At 48.4% G+C, this 17,515-nt stretch overlaps 1 protein-coding gene across 2 annotated transcripts in view; it reads right to left on the bottom strand.

Annotated features, from left to right (window-relative positions):
* The window catches only part of LOC119432683 (type 2 phosphatidylinositol 4,5-bisphosphate 4-phosphatase-like), a 58,316-nt gene that overhangs the window by 22,103 nt on the left and 18,698 nt on the right, over positions 1 to 17,515 (bottom strand). Inside the window, exons 4-5 of one of the 2 annotated variants that reach the window (XM_037699849.2) lie at positions 12,204 to 12,348; positions 4,659 to 4,708 (exon numbers count right to left, since the gene is read on the bottom strand). In XM_037699849.2, the coding sequence (XP_037555777.1) occupies positions 4,659 to 4,708; positions 12,204 to 12,348 (195 nt within the window). The remainder of the gene's footprint in view (positions 1 to 4,658; positions 4,709 to 12,203; positions 12,349 to 17,515) is intronic. The other variant, XM_049671107.1, reaches the window with a different exon arrangement.

The following is a 17,515-nucleotide window of genomic DNA, read 5'->3' as shown; positions in this document are numbered from 1 at the left end:
GGAAGAATTTCTATAAAGTCGTGCTCTATGTCAATGTCTTCGAATTTAGAGTGGGTGGCGGTTAGGTGTTTAAGTATGAGTACGGCTGTATTAGGTTTGGTGTTGCATTTTGCTTGCATGATATTGTAACTAGTGAATCGCACAGTTCCATGGGTTTCCTGTAAGGCGATGACGGCAGGCGGATTGTTGCAGCTGGCAATGTACTGCTGAAGGCTGGCTTTCACATGGCCAAACCCCTTGCAGTTCCATTGCCAGACTACGAGTTCGGAGCGGGCAGGACTACTCGCCATCACTCGGGAGCGCGAGTGGGGAGTTAGTTGGGGGTGGAGTGATGGCTTGGGTGAGAGTGGCTAGTTGTGCCATGATGGACTCAAGAAAGCGGTCGAGTTTGTCATTAAGGGCGACAAATTGCGCGGTGCAGCTTTGTTGGAAGGCCATGAAGTCTTGTTGTAGTTGGTGGGCTTTGGTTTCAAGAGTGGTTATTCGATCGTTAAACCCAAGGAGGGTATCATCTAGGCGATCTTCCGTGCGCGGCGTATTGGGGGTTTTGCGTTTGTTGGGGGGAGAGGGTGTCGTAGGTGGCTGAGATTCAGGAGCCACATCCATGGGAGAGGGCGGTTCGTTGGACATAGGGGTAGGTGGTGGGAGTGATGGTGCGAGAGGTTGCGATGATGGGAGAGTATAAGGTTGGGAGGTGGAGGGCGGCTGGGTGGACTGAAGCGCCAGTTTTAGCTGGCAAATCTCCTCCTTGAGAGTGGTGTTCTCTCGAAGGAGAGATGTTTTGAGATTGGAGGGCTGAGATGGCGAGGAGCAGGTGGAGGCTACCCTAGCCCAGCTTACCTGGGGTGGGGGTGTTGCTTGCTTTGAGGGAGGCGGCGATGGTGGTGGTAGGGCGGGCCAGGCTTTACCCTGGGAGGTAGAGTGGGGCCTTGGGGTCTTGCTGCTGCTCCTGGCGCAGGCTTGGGCAGGATCTATGGCCGGGAATGAGGGTGCTTGCTGGCTCCTTGCCTTGGAGGGAGTCTGTTGGGGCTTGTTGCGCTGCTTGCACAGCTGGGAGCCCGTAGGGTGTGCACCGTTACAGACGATGCACACCGGTTTGCAGTCGTGGTCTATGGAGGGGTCGAGGGTTCCATAATTCGGGCAGCATGTGTCTGTCGAGAACGAGCACACGTCCTGGCAATGGCCGACTTTGCGGCAGCGAGTGCAAGCCTCAATCTTCTGCCGGTAAGGGATACAGCAGAGGGCACAACCCTCGTAGTTGATGTAGTAGGGGATGCGCTTCCCATGGAAGGTAATGAGGATGGACTCGGTGTTGCCCAATCGCCTGGCGGATCCTACTGTGAGGTCAGGATTGTAGCTGATGAGGGTGGGGAGGATGGCTTGCTCGGGTGAGTCTATAGGTAGGAGGATGACGCCGCGACAGGTGTCCGAGGGGTCAGCTACGTGGGTGGCCACCTCGTAGGTGGTTCCGTTGAAGTTGAGGGTGCGGATGGTATTGTAGAAGTTGGCCCGGTCCATATTCGGAACGCTCAACAGGATGGTATTGCTGATTTTGTTGATGCGAAGTTGGTCTTGAGCAGTGTGCTCGTTAATTGGTAGGCCGGCCGCCTTGAGGATAATCTGGCGTAGGATGCAGGAGTGAATTTTGCTGCAGTCGAGACTGCCCCGGATCCTGACAACGATTTTGTAGTCGTTGGCAGGCAATGGTGGAGGTTTCGGTGCTTTCTTGGTGATGCTGCTGATATGGTAGGTGGTGAGAGTTGTTGATGACGACGGGCGATGTTGGTGTGCAGCTCACGCCAGCTATGCGCGCTGCCGACGCCAGCTGCGTCTCGCTCCGATCCTGCATTCATGCCGGAGAGCTAGGCTAGCGTGGAGGGGCGAACGTCTCGTAAAAATGGCGACGAACTCGGAGTCATTAGCCGACCATCAGAGGAGGAAGGAAAACTTTATTTTCGTCAGATGCAGAGTTATTTAAATTACTGGGTTTCTTCTGCTAGGCGGCGTGAGATGGCCGTAAGCCCTCGACTTTCGGCGACCTCCAAAGCCCAGTTGACGGTCCGCAGCTGGACCGCGGCATCCGCACTGGACACCGGCTTCCAGGCCGAGGAAAAAAGGGAGCCGAGACGGACGCTGCTTTCCCTGCTCCTGGCCTCGGTGGTGGTCGTTGTTGAGGAGGCTCGCTCGAAACACGTCCGGCCCGTTCGAGGAGCGAAGGTCGAGTGCTCGCTCCCTGAAGTTTTGTTTACTGCCGTTATCGTGAAGCGAGCGTTGGCAGTTTTGCGGCCCTCGCTCGCTATGCACGCCGTGATATTTCACGACTCGAACTCAAGATTCTGGTTTCAGCCTCACTGGCTGTTCGTTCGCACCACGTGCCCTTCTCCTCCACTTCGTCTCTCTTTCTTCCTCGAGCACTCCTTGGAGCGCCCGTTGGAGGGGAGCATTCGCCGTCTCCGCTGACTTCCGTACTCCCAGGCAGCCGCACTGTAACCAGTATTTCGTTTCCCATAACTGCAGTATAAGCGATACGTGTATACATATCGGGAGTCTGAAACGACCGCACTAACGGGAGTCTGAAAAGTGCACTATAAGCAGTTACGTTATAAGTGGTCTATACTGTAGTACTAAAGCGTATACATTAGTGTATACTAGTACTGTATACGCTAATGATTGTTGCTGCCAGTGTCCTTTGCACTAGCAGATAGTAGAACTTTTTTCATTGTAACTATAGTTTTTCTTGCTCTACCTGACATCAGTGTCACAAGATTACAAAAGCAGTGCTGATATGCATATCAGTATCTCCGGGGAAACCGTCATGGTTATTTAGTAAGCTGTTATACATTTACAGATAGGCTAGAACTCCCTAATGAGTTTTTCTCGTATGACAGAATTGGAACGCAATATTCTGCAAATAAGTGAGCTGCTATGCACCGTCTTGCGCGGCGACAAACCTGAATCGGCACAGAGTTCGACGTGATACAAAGTGAAGAATGTCCATCGTGTAAACCATCAGACAGTGCACTTAATGTCATTTGTAAATGTTTTGAATTAATACTGCACAGAGCTGGAACTTATTTGCAGTCCTAAAAAGCATAAAACACGCTTTTCTTTAAAAGTCGTGTCTACCCATGCACATAGCATGCATAGTATGATCTCCATGGTCAACCAATCAGAACGAACAGCATAAGACCTATGCGTCATGTGCCTTTTGCCTCACGCCTACTGCTTAGAGTTGTTGGAGTGGGACGATGTGGTTAGCACGGTAACTGATTTCTGGAGCAAATTAAAGTAATCTCAGCACTTTCACTGCTGCTGAAGCATCGTCAAGTCAAATAGTAAGGAAACGCGGAATAAACACAACAAGCAAGATTTATGCCGCATGGCCGCTAAAGGCGTTGAGACACCAAATTTTGAGGCTTTATCCTGCTGTAGGCTTCCTCTGTATGCAAGGATACTCAACATAAAGTGCTGGACACAGCAAACGTTTAAAATATATTTTAATTCGCTTCCAAATAGAACCTAAATGCTCCTTCTCGTGATCGAGACCCATCGCTAGCGCGATTGACACCAACGTCACTGTGTTGGAAGCGTAACGAAAGTTTAGACATCATACCACATTAGAGTAACGTACAACGAGCGGTGACCCACAACACCGGCAAGCCTAGAGAGCCTCAAGTCTAGAGTGCAGTGAGCCACATTGGACGCAGACGTAGAGTAGGAATCGCAGCTGTCACAGCTAGCCATGACAACTGTCCGCGTGATTTTGTTTGCCTGCGCTGGTACATAACGTGTGTGCGAGAGCACACGATGCAGCAGTACGTGCGTCACAGCCTAATCGGCCCCCGTGACCAAGATTCCTAGACAGTGACGTCACTGTCCAACTCGGCACCCAGAAACCAAGATCGAAAATAGTTCACATAAATAATGTGATATTATTTACCAAGAATATATGAATCTTCGAGTGTGTGTCATGCTTCCTGGAGCAATAAGAAATGTTTGAAACAAAGAACGCGCAAGCCACAAATTTGATGTCTCAACCCCTTTAGCTTAATATTCCTGATTACATATTTTCCCTAATTCATAAAATTTGTGTGCGAAATAAGCATGGTTGAATACACCAAGAAAAAAAAATGGATACCAGAAAGTGAACAAAGCAGGTCAGGAAGTGGACAAAATGCATCAAAACATGACATAGCAGCAGCAACAATATGCAGGAAGGAAAAAAAAAAAAAAGACTAGGAGGGTGCATGACATAAGGCAAGCAGCCTTGGCAAGGCACCCTTCTCTGATGCCACTCTTCCTTTCCTTCGGGGCCCACCTACAAGTTGATTCTTGGGAAATAGGCCTTACATGGTAGGCACTGTAGAGCTTGTGGTAGCTTTCAGTGGTGCCCTTGCCACAGTCGGCCCTTGCCCCCACTTGCTCTTTCGCTCTACACTACCCCATACTCTTCGTGCACTTGGTAGCTAGAAATTACCGCTTGCCTATCACGTGGCAAGGGCCCATTTCCCATGGGTCTTTCCTTTACATTTTTTTATGACTAAGTTCCAAGATTGTCACATGACACTCCCTTCTAGTCATTTTCCTTCCTCCACGAGCAACAGTGATCAGGTTGGTAATGACACGATAATGATAAGTATCAGCAAAAGATTCAGTACCTCTTTCCACAATGTCTGCAGCGAAAGCGAGAAGGAGGTGCTGCATCCAACTGCACATGAAACAGAGAAAAAAGTCCATGACATGCTTGCATTCAAATACATGTAATCAAAATACCATTAAATGATGCATGTATATCCAAAAGTAAAAAGAAATCTCACTATAATGAGTCAATTATTTATATTAAGTATGTATTTATAGCATTAAAGGGTCCCTGAAATGGTTTGGTCAAATTTTGTAGACGCTGTGGGATCTCACACATGCTCTTGGGGCAAAGGAACGACCACACAGTAGTGCAGACAATCAAAAGGGCATTTATTACACCTTTCATACGCAAATGCCTGCTAGCTAAATTACTACCCATAGAACATTCCAACGGGCGCGCGACAGATCGAGGAAGTCCGACTAAACACGACCCAATAGTGAGCTAATATGTTCGCTCCCATGCTGTACACCAACGCCTATGTCGTTCGTGTGTACGGTCACACGAACGGTAGCACATTCAAACGATCGTGTTCGTCCATTCCGGTGACCCACTCTGAAGCCTCGTGAGATATCTCGCAGAGAGCGTGTCGGCGTATGCGCGGAATGTCAGCCCCAAGCCAAAGAGAAACAGCCTGCTCCCTTTTGCGGCTGAGTAATCCTGCCGTTAGGTGGCGTTAGCAGTGCAACACTCGCGCCATCTCTCAGACTATTCTGCAACCACACCGACCGCCGCAAGTGTTAAGCCACGCGGCAAAGCCGGATTACAGGAGACGGAAGCCATGCGAGGAAAGCAACATCAGGGGACGCATTAGAGTTGCGCATCCCCACAACACGTAGGGTACAGCTACAGTAAAACATTCGCACCAATATTTGCATGAAGAGTCTCACATTAAGAGCGATACAGACGTTTACAAGTTACCCTTCTCCATAGCCATACTTTTGGAGGCGGGCTAAGCTCCGCCTCCACTGGCTCTGCGTCATGATGAGACGTCCTGTTGTCTACTTCCAGTTGTCTTGAAGCCAGCGCCCAAGGCCTTTCCAACCTCTCTGCTAGCTGCCTGGCAGTCGATCCCAAGCGAGAGCTATAGAAGCAGCATGCGTTGCGAGCATTCTGTGGCAGTGCCGAGCATGTCGGTTGGGTGGGTTGGGTTTGACGGATGGGTGGAGCTGTAAACTAAAGCCCCTCCATACTACTATTGATGTGATAAAGGAGCTTCAGCATAGACATACGTGAGATGCCTGATTGCCCTGCACGGTCCAGCCACCTGATGGAGCAGAGCTTAACCAGCCAAACAAAGAGCTAATAATGCTGCAACCAAGTGTAAAACATTTTAAACATATAGAAACACGTGTTCACGATCGCGCTGCTGCCAAAAATTTACACTAGCAGCATAGTAGAATACACTTCATTACTACTACCATATTTTCCGGGCTATAAGTCGCACCCCGCTCAAAATGGCAGTTCCCCCCCCCCCCCCATAAGTGTATATAAGTGGCACTGGTGCATAAGATGCATCTGTTCGCTCGGTAAGCGATTTTAAAAAATTAGTGACGTTTCACTCCGTGAATGCGGGCCATGCGGAAGCATATGCGGGCCATTCCTATATAATTGCGATAGCAATGATATGCACGCTCCAGGCGCATTTCTGCCGTTGTAATCGCCGCGATGTTCCGTATAAAGCCCAAGGGCGATAACATCGTTCCCGCAGCCCATATGCTGTATGTGCGAGTGAAAGCGTGCGATGGTGAGCTGAATGGCGCACAAGGGAGGAAAGCAGGAAGGCAGCGCAGAAGGGAGAGGGGGGGTGGCTTGTACTGTAGCAACTGTGTAGTTTGCGCAGCAGTGCGTGCCATATCTTGAAAGCTATCTGCAGATGTGATATCTTCGGGGTCGGTCGACTCGTGGTCGGCCTGCCGCCGCTTGCGCTGCTGCTCGGTCCTTCTCGCACGGAACTCGGGAACTCGATCACGAGAAGAACCTGGTATCTCGATAGCGCGCACAGAACCCCTAGCAATTAAGTGGTCAACCCAGCATGCTTCGCGTGGCCATAGCCTACAATCCGATTTGATGACAGTTTTTTGAAAGAAGAAGAAGAAGAAAAAATACGTACATAAGTTGCACCATTCTATAAGACGCACCGACGAAAAATTCTGAAAAAAATAAACCTGCGACTTATACACCGGAAAATACGGTATATTAGTTCTGTGTTTGGTTGGCTGCACCGTGCAGGCCGTTCACGTTTGTGTCCTCTGCTCATTCCATAAAACGGCCAGGCCCAGTGCGCATGCACTTGTGTTTACGCGCACACCAGACACGCGAAACACTATTGTGGTAGTAATCCTTCGGCATGAAGTGATGGCCACAAACGCGTAGATGCTGGTGCCAGTCGGATACCAACAACCAGCGCAGCAGCCACTCCAATCGCATGTTTGTCTTGCTGAGGGACACTATGTTGCAGCTTGACATGTCGCTGATCGCTATGTTTGTAGCCCACAACACAAGGACGAACCATGGTGCTTGCGAAAAGACAGATCGAGACCAACACAGACCGCACAACTCGCGTCAAGACGGAGCACGTTGTAACACAAGCAGACGACACTTGCTGTGTGCCGGAAGTGCTTGAGCGTAGTGATAAATTGTGCTTGTGCATTCTCTTTCTGTTGCTTCCTTTTTATAGAAACAAATTAACTAACATTCCAACTACAGTGTAGACCCCTTATAACATAAGTCGCCGGAGTCGCGAATATCCGCACTATAAGCGGTACCGCACTATAACCAAAACAACTGTTTTATTGCCGTAATGGACACTGCAGGCGCATTTCTGCCGTCGCTGTCACCGTACTCTAGGGTTCCGTATTCGCTTACTAAATAAATTAACAACCACGGTGTCACACGCGCACAAGCAAACATGAACACATCTCGCTCATTGACCGCGGAAACGAACTGTGAAAATGCTTGAGTGACGAAACGCGGTGAGCGAATTGACTTTCGTGCTATCATGCCTCTCGCTTCAACGCGACCTATAAGCGGCGAAAACACGGCGCGCGGCGGACTTTCCCCGTCGCAGATTTCTTTCAAGATAGGGCCAAGGCAATCATATCGCCGAAGTGGATCGTCGCAGATTACATCCTGCTTCGGTCCACTGAAACCGTTCTGCATTGCTTTGCTGGCGAAAATCCTCTCCTTCTGTTTGCACCAGTCCAGAACGCAAGTTTCAGATTCTCCGAATGCCCGTGATGCGGGCCCGATTTCTGTCCGTCTCCGCACACGTGATCACTTTCCTTTTAAATGCGGCATCATGATGAACTCGGTACTTCATGCTGATAGAGCAGACGCAGAGAACGTAAAGACAGACGGTAGACGATTGCCTCAGCACGTGTACTGCAGCACATGGAGGAAGCTACGGTAGCTAGGCTCGACGTGCGTGCAAGGCGGCCAATTTGAAATGCTGATGGCTATATGGTAACGCAGATTAGGGTCGTACTCGATTCTAACGTGCACGCAATTTTTGGACCTGTTTTATCGGAAAAAAAAGTGCGTGTTAGATTCGAGTAAATACGGTATTAGTGGCTTGAGGGGAGCGTTTGCCGTCTAGGTTGACTGCCGAACTTCCAGGCAGCCGCACTGTAACCGGTATTTTGTGTCCCGCAACTGCAGTATAACCGATACGCGTAGACATAGAGTGCTACGGGAAAATTAATGGGAGTCTGAAGAGACCGTATTATATCCGGTCCTGAACTATAAGCGGTTACGTTATAAGTGGCCTATACTGTATTGCAAACAACATTTGTTCACCCTATAGTTGGAAAAATTATTGATTACGCCCTGGGCAGGGAATCGGATAGCTTGCCCTACTGACGTCATATGGTCACCACGCATCACTTGGTCAGGGGCAGCTGATATCTCAGGGGAACAGTGCCACTGCGATCGGTAGCGATGTATATATTTAAAGCCTTCTAATAAATTACACGCTTTACGCGGAATGCTTAAATGCGTCATTAACGATCAGAAGGGCCAACCCTAATGACTTGATACGTTTGTACAAAATCGTCAAAATATTTTCAGGGTCCCTTAATGGCTCATTAGGTATTACAGAACAATTGTTCTTAAATGATTCTATAAATAAACTACAATGGAATAAGGAAACCTTCTTAAAATCTGTCTATAGCATGACTATGATATCAACCGTGGGACAAAACCAGATGCCAATTTCATTTTTTCAAGCATATTTTCTGAATGCAAATAGCACATGTGCAAAGCACCTTGCATGAGGCACAAGCTAGCCTCACGTTGAAAACAAACCAGGCAGAAATTGCTCAAACTACAGAAAAACAAAAGCTACAGGACTTCATTGGCAACATAACGCTTTCCCCTTATTAGGGAGTTTTAGTATAGCGGAAAACGCTTACGTTAGCGTTAACGTGCGAAGCAACGCTAACACAAAGAAAGGCTGCACTGCGCGGTACACGGTAGTGTTTTAGAATAGCGGAACAGAGCAAAACGCTACCGCTAATGCAAATACACTTGGGCGCCATCTCGAAGCGGATACAGCAAACACGAGCAAACCCTCTCGTTAAGCCTTCTCCGCCGCTAATCGGGAACATATATCGAAAACAACGTCTATTTGTCGCATGTACGCTGTTGTCGAAGCATCATCACACAAATCTAAAGCAAACACAAGCATTAGTGGGGAACGAATGAGCCGAACAGTGCAGACCGACGACTCGATAGATCCGAAGTGGATAGCTCTCTCTTCAACAGGCGCCGCCATCTTGCCCTACGTACGGAATCCCTTGCGTGCGTTAGCGTTGAACGCTATATTCCGGAAATAGCGTACGTACGTAAAAGTTCTGGCAACGTTTACATTCCGCGCATGCGCAGTTAGCAGCAGGCAACGTTAACGCTAAATCCTTGCGTTTGCTATTTTCCGCTATACTAAAACTCCCCATTTCCTGGCATTCTCCTGAACCAACCTTTAGTACCTCACAAGGCAAAGATGGTCACACCTCACAGGATGCCATGAGTGCAAAATAAAGATGCCCATTTGAGCACTCAGTATCATTCTGATGAATACATGTGGTACTATTTTCCACTACAACAGGGGGGTTTAAGCGATCATGAAAAAGGCTGATTATCTAGCGTTTCTAGCTTACAATATTTCTTAGTCAAACCACATCAAAAATTGTCAGTCAGTGGTCATTGTGCTCTAACAGTGCAATAGCTTTGCTGAGATGCAGCCTAAATGTTTCTTGACATGCTTATTGTGCTATGCCAGCAAAAGAACTGAAGAGACCTGCAACAGTAACATTAGTAACACCGCTATACGTGGGACTGTCCAATTCCATAGCACATCATAACAATGAAGGAATATACTTGTGCCTAGCAGGTGAGGATTTATTTGTTTTATCTTTTTAGTGTTTTCTTTTTTAGGTTTTGAGTTCTCTAACATGCATGCATGTTGAATATGGCATTTTTATTTTCGCCCTCCACTCCCTTTAAGTTGCATTAACCAAAGCTCGTCATATGTGCACTTGCATAAAAGACGAATGATAAGCCCAACTCGTCCAGTGCTGTTTTAATTCTCGTGTAGCTCTCAAGACGATTCGAGCTTGTCCTCTGCTCTGTGGTTATAAACAACACTAGATGGCAGAAGGCGCCTGTTCAACAAAGACAAATTTTTGTTTTGTTATTGTGTCGCCAGCTGTCTATTTCAAAAGGGCAGTGTTAAAAGAAAAGAAAGCTTGGCGATTCAGAGAGCAAAGCTTCTTTATGTGAGAGCAATCTTGCGATACAGTTTGTTCTGTTCAAACGTGTAAATAAGAAAAGCCAAGATGCGTAGTGAAACCAACCTGTGTGCTGTGAAGCCCTACTTCGTTACAGTTTAAAAAAAATTTTCCAATAAACTTTGCCATTCTGACACAAACTGTTACCTTGGACTTGCTTTATATTATCAACAGAATCGTTGGCTTTTAGCCGAGGTGCCCATGACAGCGCTTCAAAGTGGCACAGGAAGAAATCTTTGTGCCCTGCTTTGTTACCCCATGACGTACTGGTTCATCACTGATCATCAGTGTTTGAACCATGTTTGGTGAGGTTCTGCAAGACTGGTGATATCATGAAACATCAAACAAATCAGCTAGATCAGCAAGACCATAAAAGCTTTAGTGGAACACACTCGATATGTCTATAGGGATTTCATATGCTAAATAAATTAGTAGCAGTTGGTGCTTGACAAGTTCCTCTTCTCCCCCACCTTTGACTTTTCCCGCCTCGGCTGCGGGAGGCTATGGGTTCGATTCCCACCGCCGCCGGGCACCCACTGGTTCAAATGGGTACAAGCGTGCTCCGGCCTGGCGTTCGGCTTTCCTCTGGGGTGATGCGCTTGGGAAAGGAGCCTGCGCCCTGAATTCCCGTCGAAACCAACGTGAGCACGGAAAAAAAGTGATGTCTGGGCCGCTCCCATGGCGGTCATTTCCCATGTGGCGCCCCAAGAACCTATTGAGGTGGGGGCACCTTCGGGTTGAGGTCAAACACCCCTTTCAAGCGTTGAGTTCCCATAATGGCCGAGCACCAGGCCGGAAGCGCGCTTGTACCTATTTTACCGGTAGGTGCCCGGCGGCAGCACTTGCCTCCCACAGCCGCGGCGGATGCTCGTCTACAAGGCCGTCTGTGGTTGGACAAGAGGCGCCCAGAGACAAGAGCTGAAATCTCTATTGGGCCCTCTTTCGAGATGAGGACCCCAACGACAGCCGAGCACCAGGCCAGTGGACATCTCTACCCATTAGAAAAACCAGTGGGTTCCCGGCGGCACCGGGATTTGAACTCGATACCTCCCGCATACGAGGCAGATGCTCTACCGCTAGGCCATCGCTGCGGTACAGTAAAGATTACATACAGTATAAGACTACTTAAACAAACACAAGAGGTCACTTATGCCACCTAATGTCACTTTATGGGCTACTTGGACCACACACTTTAACCTTGGATAATATCCTTGTCATTCAGTTATGCTATCAAAGCTAAGTGGTGTCCTTTCTACCTGTGCCAATATCCACATGGTATAAATGAATGCATGTCTAGAATAACGTCAGCCAGCGGTAGTGCTTGTCCCGTCTCCTTGGTGTCAGTTTTTTTTTTCTCTATAGTGGTGCTTCAAAAAAGAAGAAAAAAAAAAAAACATGACCGTCAGACATACTTGCATTTCCTCAACATACTTTTCACTTGCCTGCATATCCAGATGTCTCATTATAGTCATCCATTTTCTTCTTGAGCATGGGTAAAGCCACTCACACCTGCCTCAATCCTTTGAGGACATTGTATATTTTACTTTTGTTAGTGCACTAGATCAAAGACCACTTATTAATTTGTAGTATCTAGGCTCATTTTGCCATGTTAGGCAGTTGCCAACAAAAGAGCAGTGGGGGCAAGGTGTGATTACAAATGAGCAAGGGCCTTGCAGACAACATAAATAGATACCTTTGTAGGCCATTCGAGGCTAAGAGGCCCCTATTTCGTAACCACCAACATAAAAGTTGCAATATTTTTATGCAGACACACTCACCACAGAAACACTCTGACAGTGCCCACAAACAAATCTGTATGAAGGCTCTGCATGTGGTTCTGTCAATTCTTCTCCCGTCCGATTTCCTGGCCGCTGTGTTTTTGCCTTCGCTGCTGGATAACCTTCGGGCTTTATGACTGCACCACTGACACCAGAAAAGAATGCAAAATTATTGTTAAAAATATAAACACACAGAGTAAAGGTACATGTTTTACCAGAGATGAGGGAAAAAAGAAAAAGCAACGCTATTTTACATAGTCCAGACTTTATAATTATTTTAACTACAGTTAAACCTGGATATAACGAAAGTGACAAATTCTTTCGGCCGAAAAACTTCGTTATAAAGAGGATTTCGTTATGTGCAGGTTCGGCCCGAAAATTCGAAAAAGAAACGCTTACCGTATTTACTCAATTCTAACGCACCCTCGATTGTAACGCGCACCCGTTTTCTGTTTTCGTCGAAGCCCTCATCCTTGGAATGTCACACCAGGTACGTACTGGATGCGTGGACGCGTGTCGTTTCGCACAAGCGCGAGGCATCGGAAACGAAGAGCGAGCTTCACGATGGCGTCGTAGCGTCTTATAGTGTTACAGTAGGATCCCGCTGTTCCGTTCCCGGGTGCTGCGTTTTCCCGGCTGTTATGTCGTTTTCGGCCGGTCCTGGCACAGCTCCCATAGAACCCAATGCATCGGTAACCCCAAGGGGTTGCCCCGCTATTGCGTCACAACTGTGGGACCGTTCCCGCATCATACGTTGCGAACTGCCACCCCGCGCCGGCCCGAGCAGCCATTTTGACTTTTCATGTCGATTGGCTTAGTGACTTGACGATGGCATTGGCCGCCCAAAGTGCCGGGGGCGACAACTATGACATATTTTCGGTTTCCACCAACAAAAGTATGGCCCTTGAGATCCGTATTTACCATCTAAAGATGGTGTCTATGATGCATTGTGGCCCTAAAATTTGTTTTGACTCATAGATGTTCCGTATAAAGTCCAAGAGCGATAACACAGTTGCCGTGCGCCGTATGCTGTATGTGCGAGTAAAAACGTGCGAGGGGAGCCGACGACCGCATCTAAACCTTGCGCGCGCACGAAAGAAAAGCAGGGAGGAAGTGCGCCTTCTTCTGTTGCGTTCAAGGCACCAGCGAGGGAGCGAGGGAGGGGGGCCAGTGGGCGGCGTTGTACTGTACTCTGGCATCAACTGCGTACTGCGCAGCGGCGCGCGGTCGCGCGGGCCATATCTTGAAAGCGATCTGCGTTGGGACAGAGTCTAGGCAGTGTAGGTGCGTCGGCGGCTCGTAGCTTTGTGCGTGCTGTGTGTTCTCGGCACTCAGTTTGTGTTGAAGCGATAGACAACAGCACGAAGGTCACTTTGCTCGCTTCTGCAGCGGCGCTTCCACACGCCGCCAGCGTTTGACAGCGCGTGTCCGCGCTCATCGAGTGTGACGTGTCACAGCGTCTGCCAGCACGTCGGCAACATCAACTGGAAAAGGGGAGTACAGGCTAGGCCAGCTGCAGCAAGCGGCAGGTTCAGGTTTGAATGAAGGGAGGGGGACAGGTCACGCCCGCGGCGGCAAGATCGCCGGGTCGAGGGACGCAGGCCTGCCTCGCACACGTTCGCACGCACGCACACATGCGCTCGCTTCGCATTCCGTCGCGGCGGAGAAGGTGCTTCCGGTTGCTGCTCGCGCAACCATGACAAAATTTGGGGCGAAATCTCTAGGTTGTCGGCGGGGAAAATTCGTTATATCGAGAGGGTCTCCCGCTGCCACTTCGTTACGTAGAGGTCTCAAATACATGTGCTTCTATGGAGTAATGGTGGGGAATAGAAAAATTTCGTTATATCCAGGAATTCATTATATAGAGGTTCGTTATAAGCAGGTTTAACTGTATTAATATGTAACATGTCTTACATTTTTTTAATTTATGTGCAATGCTTGCGCAGCTTAGTTCAGATCCATGCGGACCATTGTAGTGAACACACCTCAGGCCAAGGTGATCCCTGGTGGGAAAAAGCTCCTGTGTATGTATTGGCGCATTTACTTATACAGTCGTGTATCATATCTATACAGGCACAAGACAGTATGCAGCATCACCTAAGCTACATAGCACTGCCTTAATACATTATACTACATCCCGCCTCCTAGAAATTCGCACGAATTCAGTCGTTTTAGTGGCACAACTCTTCGCCTTGATTGTGAACAGTAGGAATTAGGCGACAGGGAGCGTCAACACCTGTGCGAGCGTGTTCCGGATTAGGCATGCCGCTTTCACCTGAAGTTCAGCCTTCACTGGGTAGCACATATGGTCACCCATATCGCCATCCCCATAAGCCTGCATTCCAGGTGAACTGTGGGGAACGAGATGACGCCTGTTTGACACCAGAACACTACTTGGCATCTCCACCATGTAGCTTCGGCACTGTTGTCCAATGCTAAACACTGTTGCGGTACCCTTTGCATCTGTCACCTAGACGCGCTGGCCTGGTTCTAGCTTTTGAAGCTCCCAGGATCCGCGGTGACGGTCAAAGTCGGACGCTTGTCTGTGCCACATGGCTGTGTCCTGCTCGAGCACAACCTCGGGATCTGGCCATTGAGGATCCAGCTTATTTTTGAGTTTTGGCAATGTGGTCCGAAGACATCTGCCCATCAGGAGTTATGCAGGGCTAAAACCATTAGACCCAGGAGTGTCCTGGAATACAAGCAATGACGTCTAGTGGTCAGCATTCTTGTGCCATAGTTCTTTCACTGTTCACACAGCACCCTGAACTTCCCCATTTGGCTGTGGGAATGCTGGACTGCCTGGGCGATGGGTGAAACTGCACTCCAAAGCAAACACCACAAATTGATATGAAGAAAAGTGCTGGCCGCAGTCGCTGTGTCGAAACAGGCAAATGTGCTCTTCAATGTAGTGGCAATCACACTGCTGGAAGTTCCACTTAGAGGCAGCACTTCCCATAAATGGGAATAATTATTGACCACCAGCAAATAGTCTTGACCTTTGTGGTGGAACAGGTCTGCGTGGACTTGTTGCTATGGATGATCTCGTGTTGGTGACGGCAACATTGGCTCTTCTCACTATTGCCTTACCATTGCAAACTGCTCACAGTTGTCCACAACTTCAACTTCTTTGATTTTACAACTGAATCCCAGCCACCAGATTGACTCACATGCTGTTGCCTTGAAGCAGAACACACCAAGATGTCCTTCATGGATCAGGCGGAGGGCGTCATCCTGAAGCGCCACAGGAACTACGACCCTGCCGCCTTTAAGCAGGAGGGAATTGGCAACTGCGAGCTTGGCACAATGCTTCCAGTATGCTGTCAGGTGTCCAGATAGCCTTGACTTTGCTGGCCAGCCGAATTTGCAGAACCTGAGTAAAGCCAAGCACACGCCACCTGATGCCTCATGCCTTTTGATTGTTTTCCACTTGATATGCAGACACTTCTTTACTGCATTGACGATAACATCGGTGTATCGCTCGATCGAGTCTACTGCAGTGCTCACTGTGTAGCAAGTAGCTTGTCGGGGCATAAAGCACTTAGCGCTGATAGCACATGCGCTTGATGCACAGGTGTTGCATGCGTGGTGGCAAGAGATCGACACCCCTCTCAGACGGACAACATCGATGGAAAGTGGAGATTATTTATGAGCTTTCCGCTTGTTTTTGGTATTTACGTGTTGCCTGGCCATTGTGAGAGCTTCTTGCAAAGTCAGTCGCAGATTCTGACAACACTGGTCTGAGAGTTTTCGATACAGCAAATCAACAATGAATCTGTCCCTGACCAGCCTTTTTTAGATGTCAAATGACTGGTAATTACAACCCTTGACTAGGGTTTGAAGTGTGGGGAAAATGCATCTATTGTCTGTCTCCCCAGGCTGCTGGGCACAGCGATTTAAGTGACTTGTACAACCTATTTAACTGACATATGAAGTGGTCGGTAAAGGCCTTCTTCATCGCAAACACGTCCGAGATCGGTTCTCCGAGCATAGTACAGGCGATAATATCTCTGATTTTGGGACACAGGCAGCATAGCATTGCGTGCACTTGGATTTCCGGTTGTGCGACGTAGAGATCCGTAGTAAAGGAGAAATCGTCATACTGGATCATCCACATAGGCTAAGAGCCTGAGTTTTGGAAGTCAAGCGGTGGTGGTGCTCATAGAAGCAGTGCCAAGCCTTGAACGACTGTCAGAGAAACGGCAGCAGTGTCCAGTCCCTCGTTAGTTTCGCCGGTACTCATGATACAGCGACAGAGCACGGCAAAAAAGCATGGCGCATACAGACGTGCGTGATCAGCGGAACAGTTAGCCCGCCGGCCGGCTTCATTTCTGACACCATGTAGTGAACACACCTCAGGCCACAGTGATCACTGGCTGGAAAAAGCATATGTGTATTTTTATGTGCCCCTATTTATACAATTGTGAATTTATCTATACAGGCACCACCACTCCCAGAGTACGTGGAGGGCAAAACCTTGCACAAATTACCACATGAATTTTACACGATAGCACAGTGTGTCCAGCTTCTAAGACCACATTGCCAAAGGAAAACGAGTTCAAATCCCAGTGATGGTTGTAAGTAAAGTTTTATTTGAAGTGTGTAAGTGCTTATTGGCTAGCCTACAATACGTTTTGCTGACATTCATATGTTCCTACAACTTTGGTGTTACACCTCTATAATGAAACCATTGAATATCATGTGCTCTTCTATTATTAGCAAGTCTGTGGGCTTTAGATCATGAGCTGACTGTTTAAATATACAGGTATTATGTCGTGATTTAGTGTTTGGTTAGGTTTGCAGAACGGAGACTCGCTCATTGGCACTACTTTATGAGCCAAAATACCGTGTTATATAAGGCTAGTCTGCTGGGGTTTTGATTATCTAAAGCGCGAACAATGCAGTGGAGGTAGGGGGCACAGCTTTTAGAGCGCTTAGGTGCCCGTTTCTGGGTTGAGCATCGGCGTCCCTCAACGTAACTGCGCAAACGCGCTTGTGCCACTGCTCGCGAGTTCGTGGCCTTCTTCCACAGCTGGCTTGTCGGCGTCCCTCAGCGTACTGCGCAAACACGCTCGTGCCACTGCTTGTGCGCTTGTCATCGCCTTCTTCCACAGCTGGCTCCGATGCCGCTCATCATACCAGCGTTCCCATACTGCCCTTCCCCCTGCAAAGGCGCTGACGGCACTACCCCACTGCCAGTCGGTGCAGTTATTTCAGTCTCAAATTCTTTGCCTCAATATATTGCGAAATGAAAACACGTATACAGCTGCGCTCAAATTTCGCATTAGGGAGTATCGTAATTGTCGGACATT

This window comes from Dermacentor silvarum, chromosome 1 (genome assembly GCF_013339745.2).
Source record: "Dermacentor silvarum isolate Dsil-2018 chromosome 1, BIME_Dsil_1.4, whole genome shotgun sequence".
NCBI classification, from domain to species: domain Eukaryota; kingdom Metazoa; phylum Arthropoda; class Arachnida; order Ixodida; family Ixodidae; genus Dermacentor; species Dermacentor silvarum.
The sequence above is the reverse complement of the archived record's forward strand: the minus strand, read 5'-3'. Positions and strand labels throughout refer to the sequence as shown.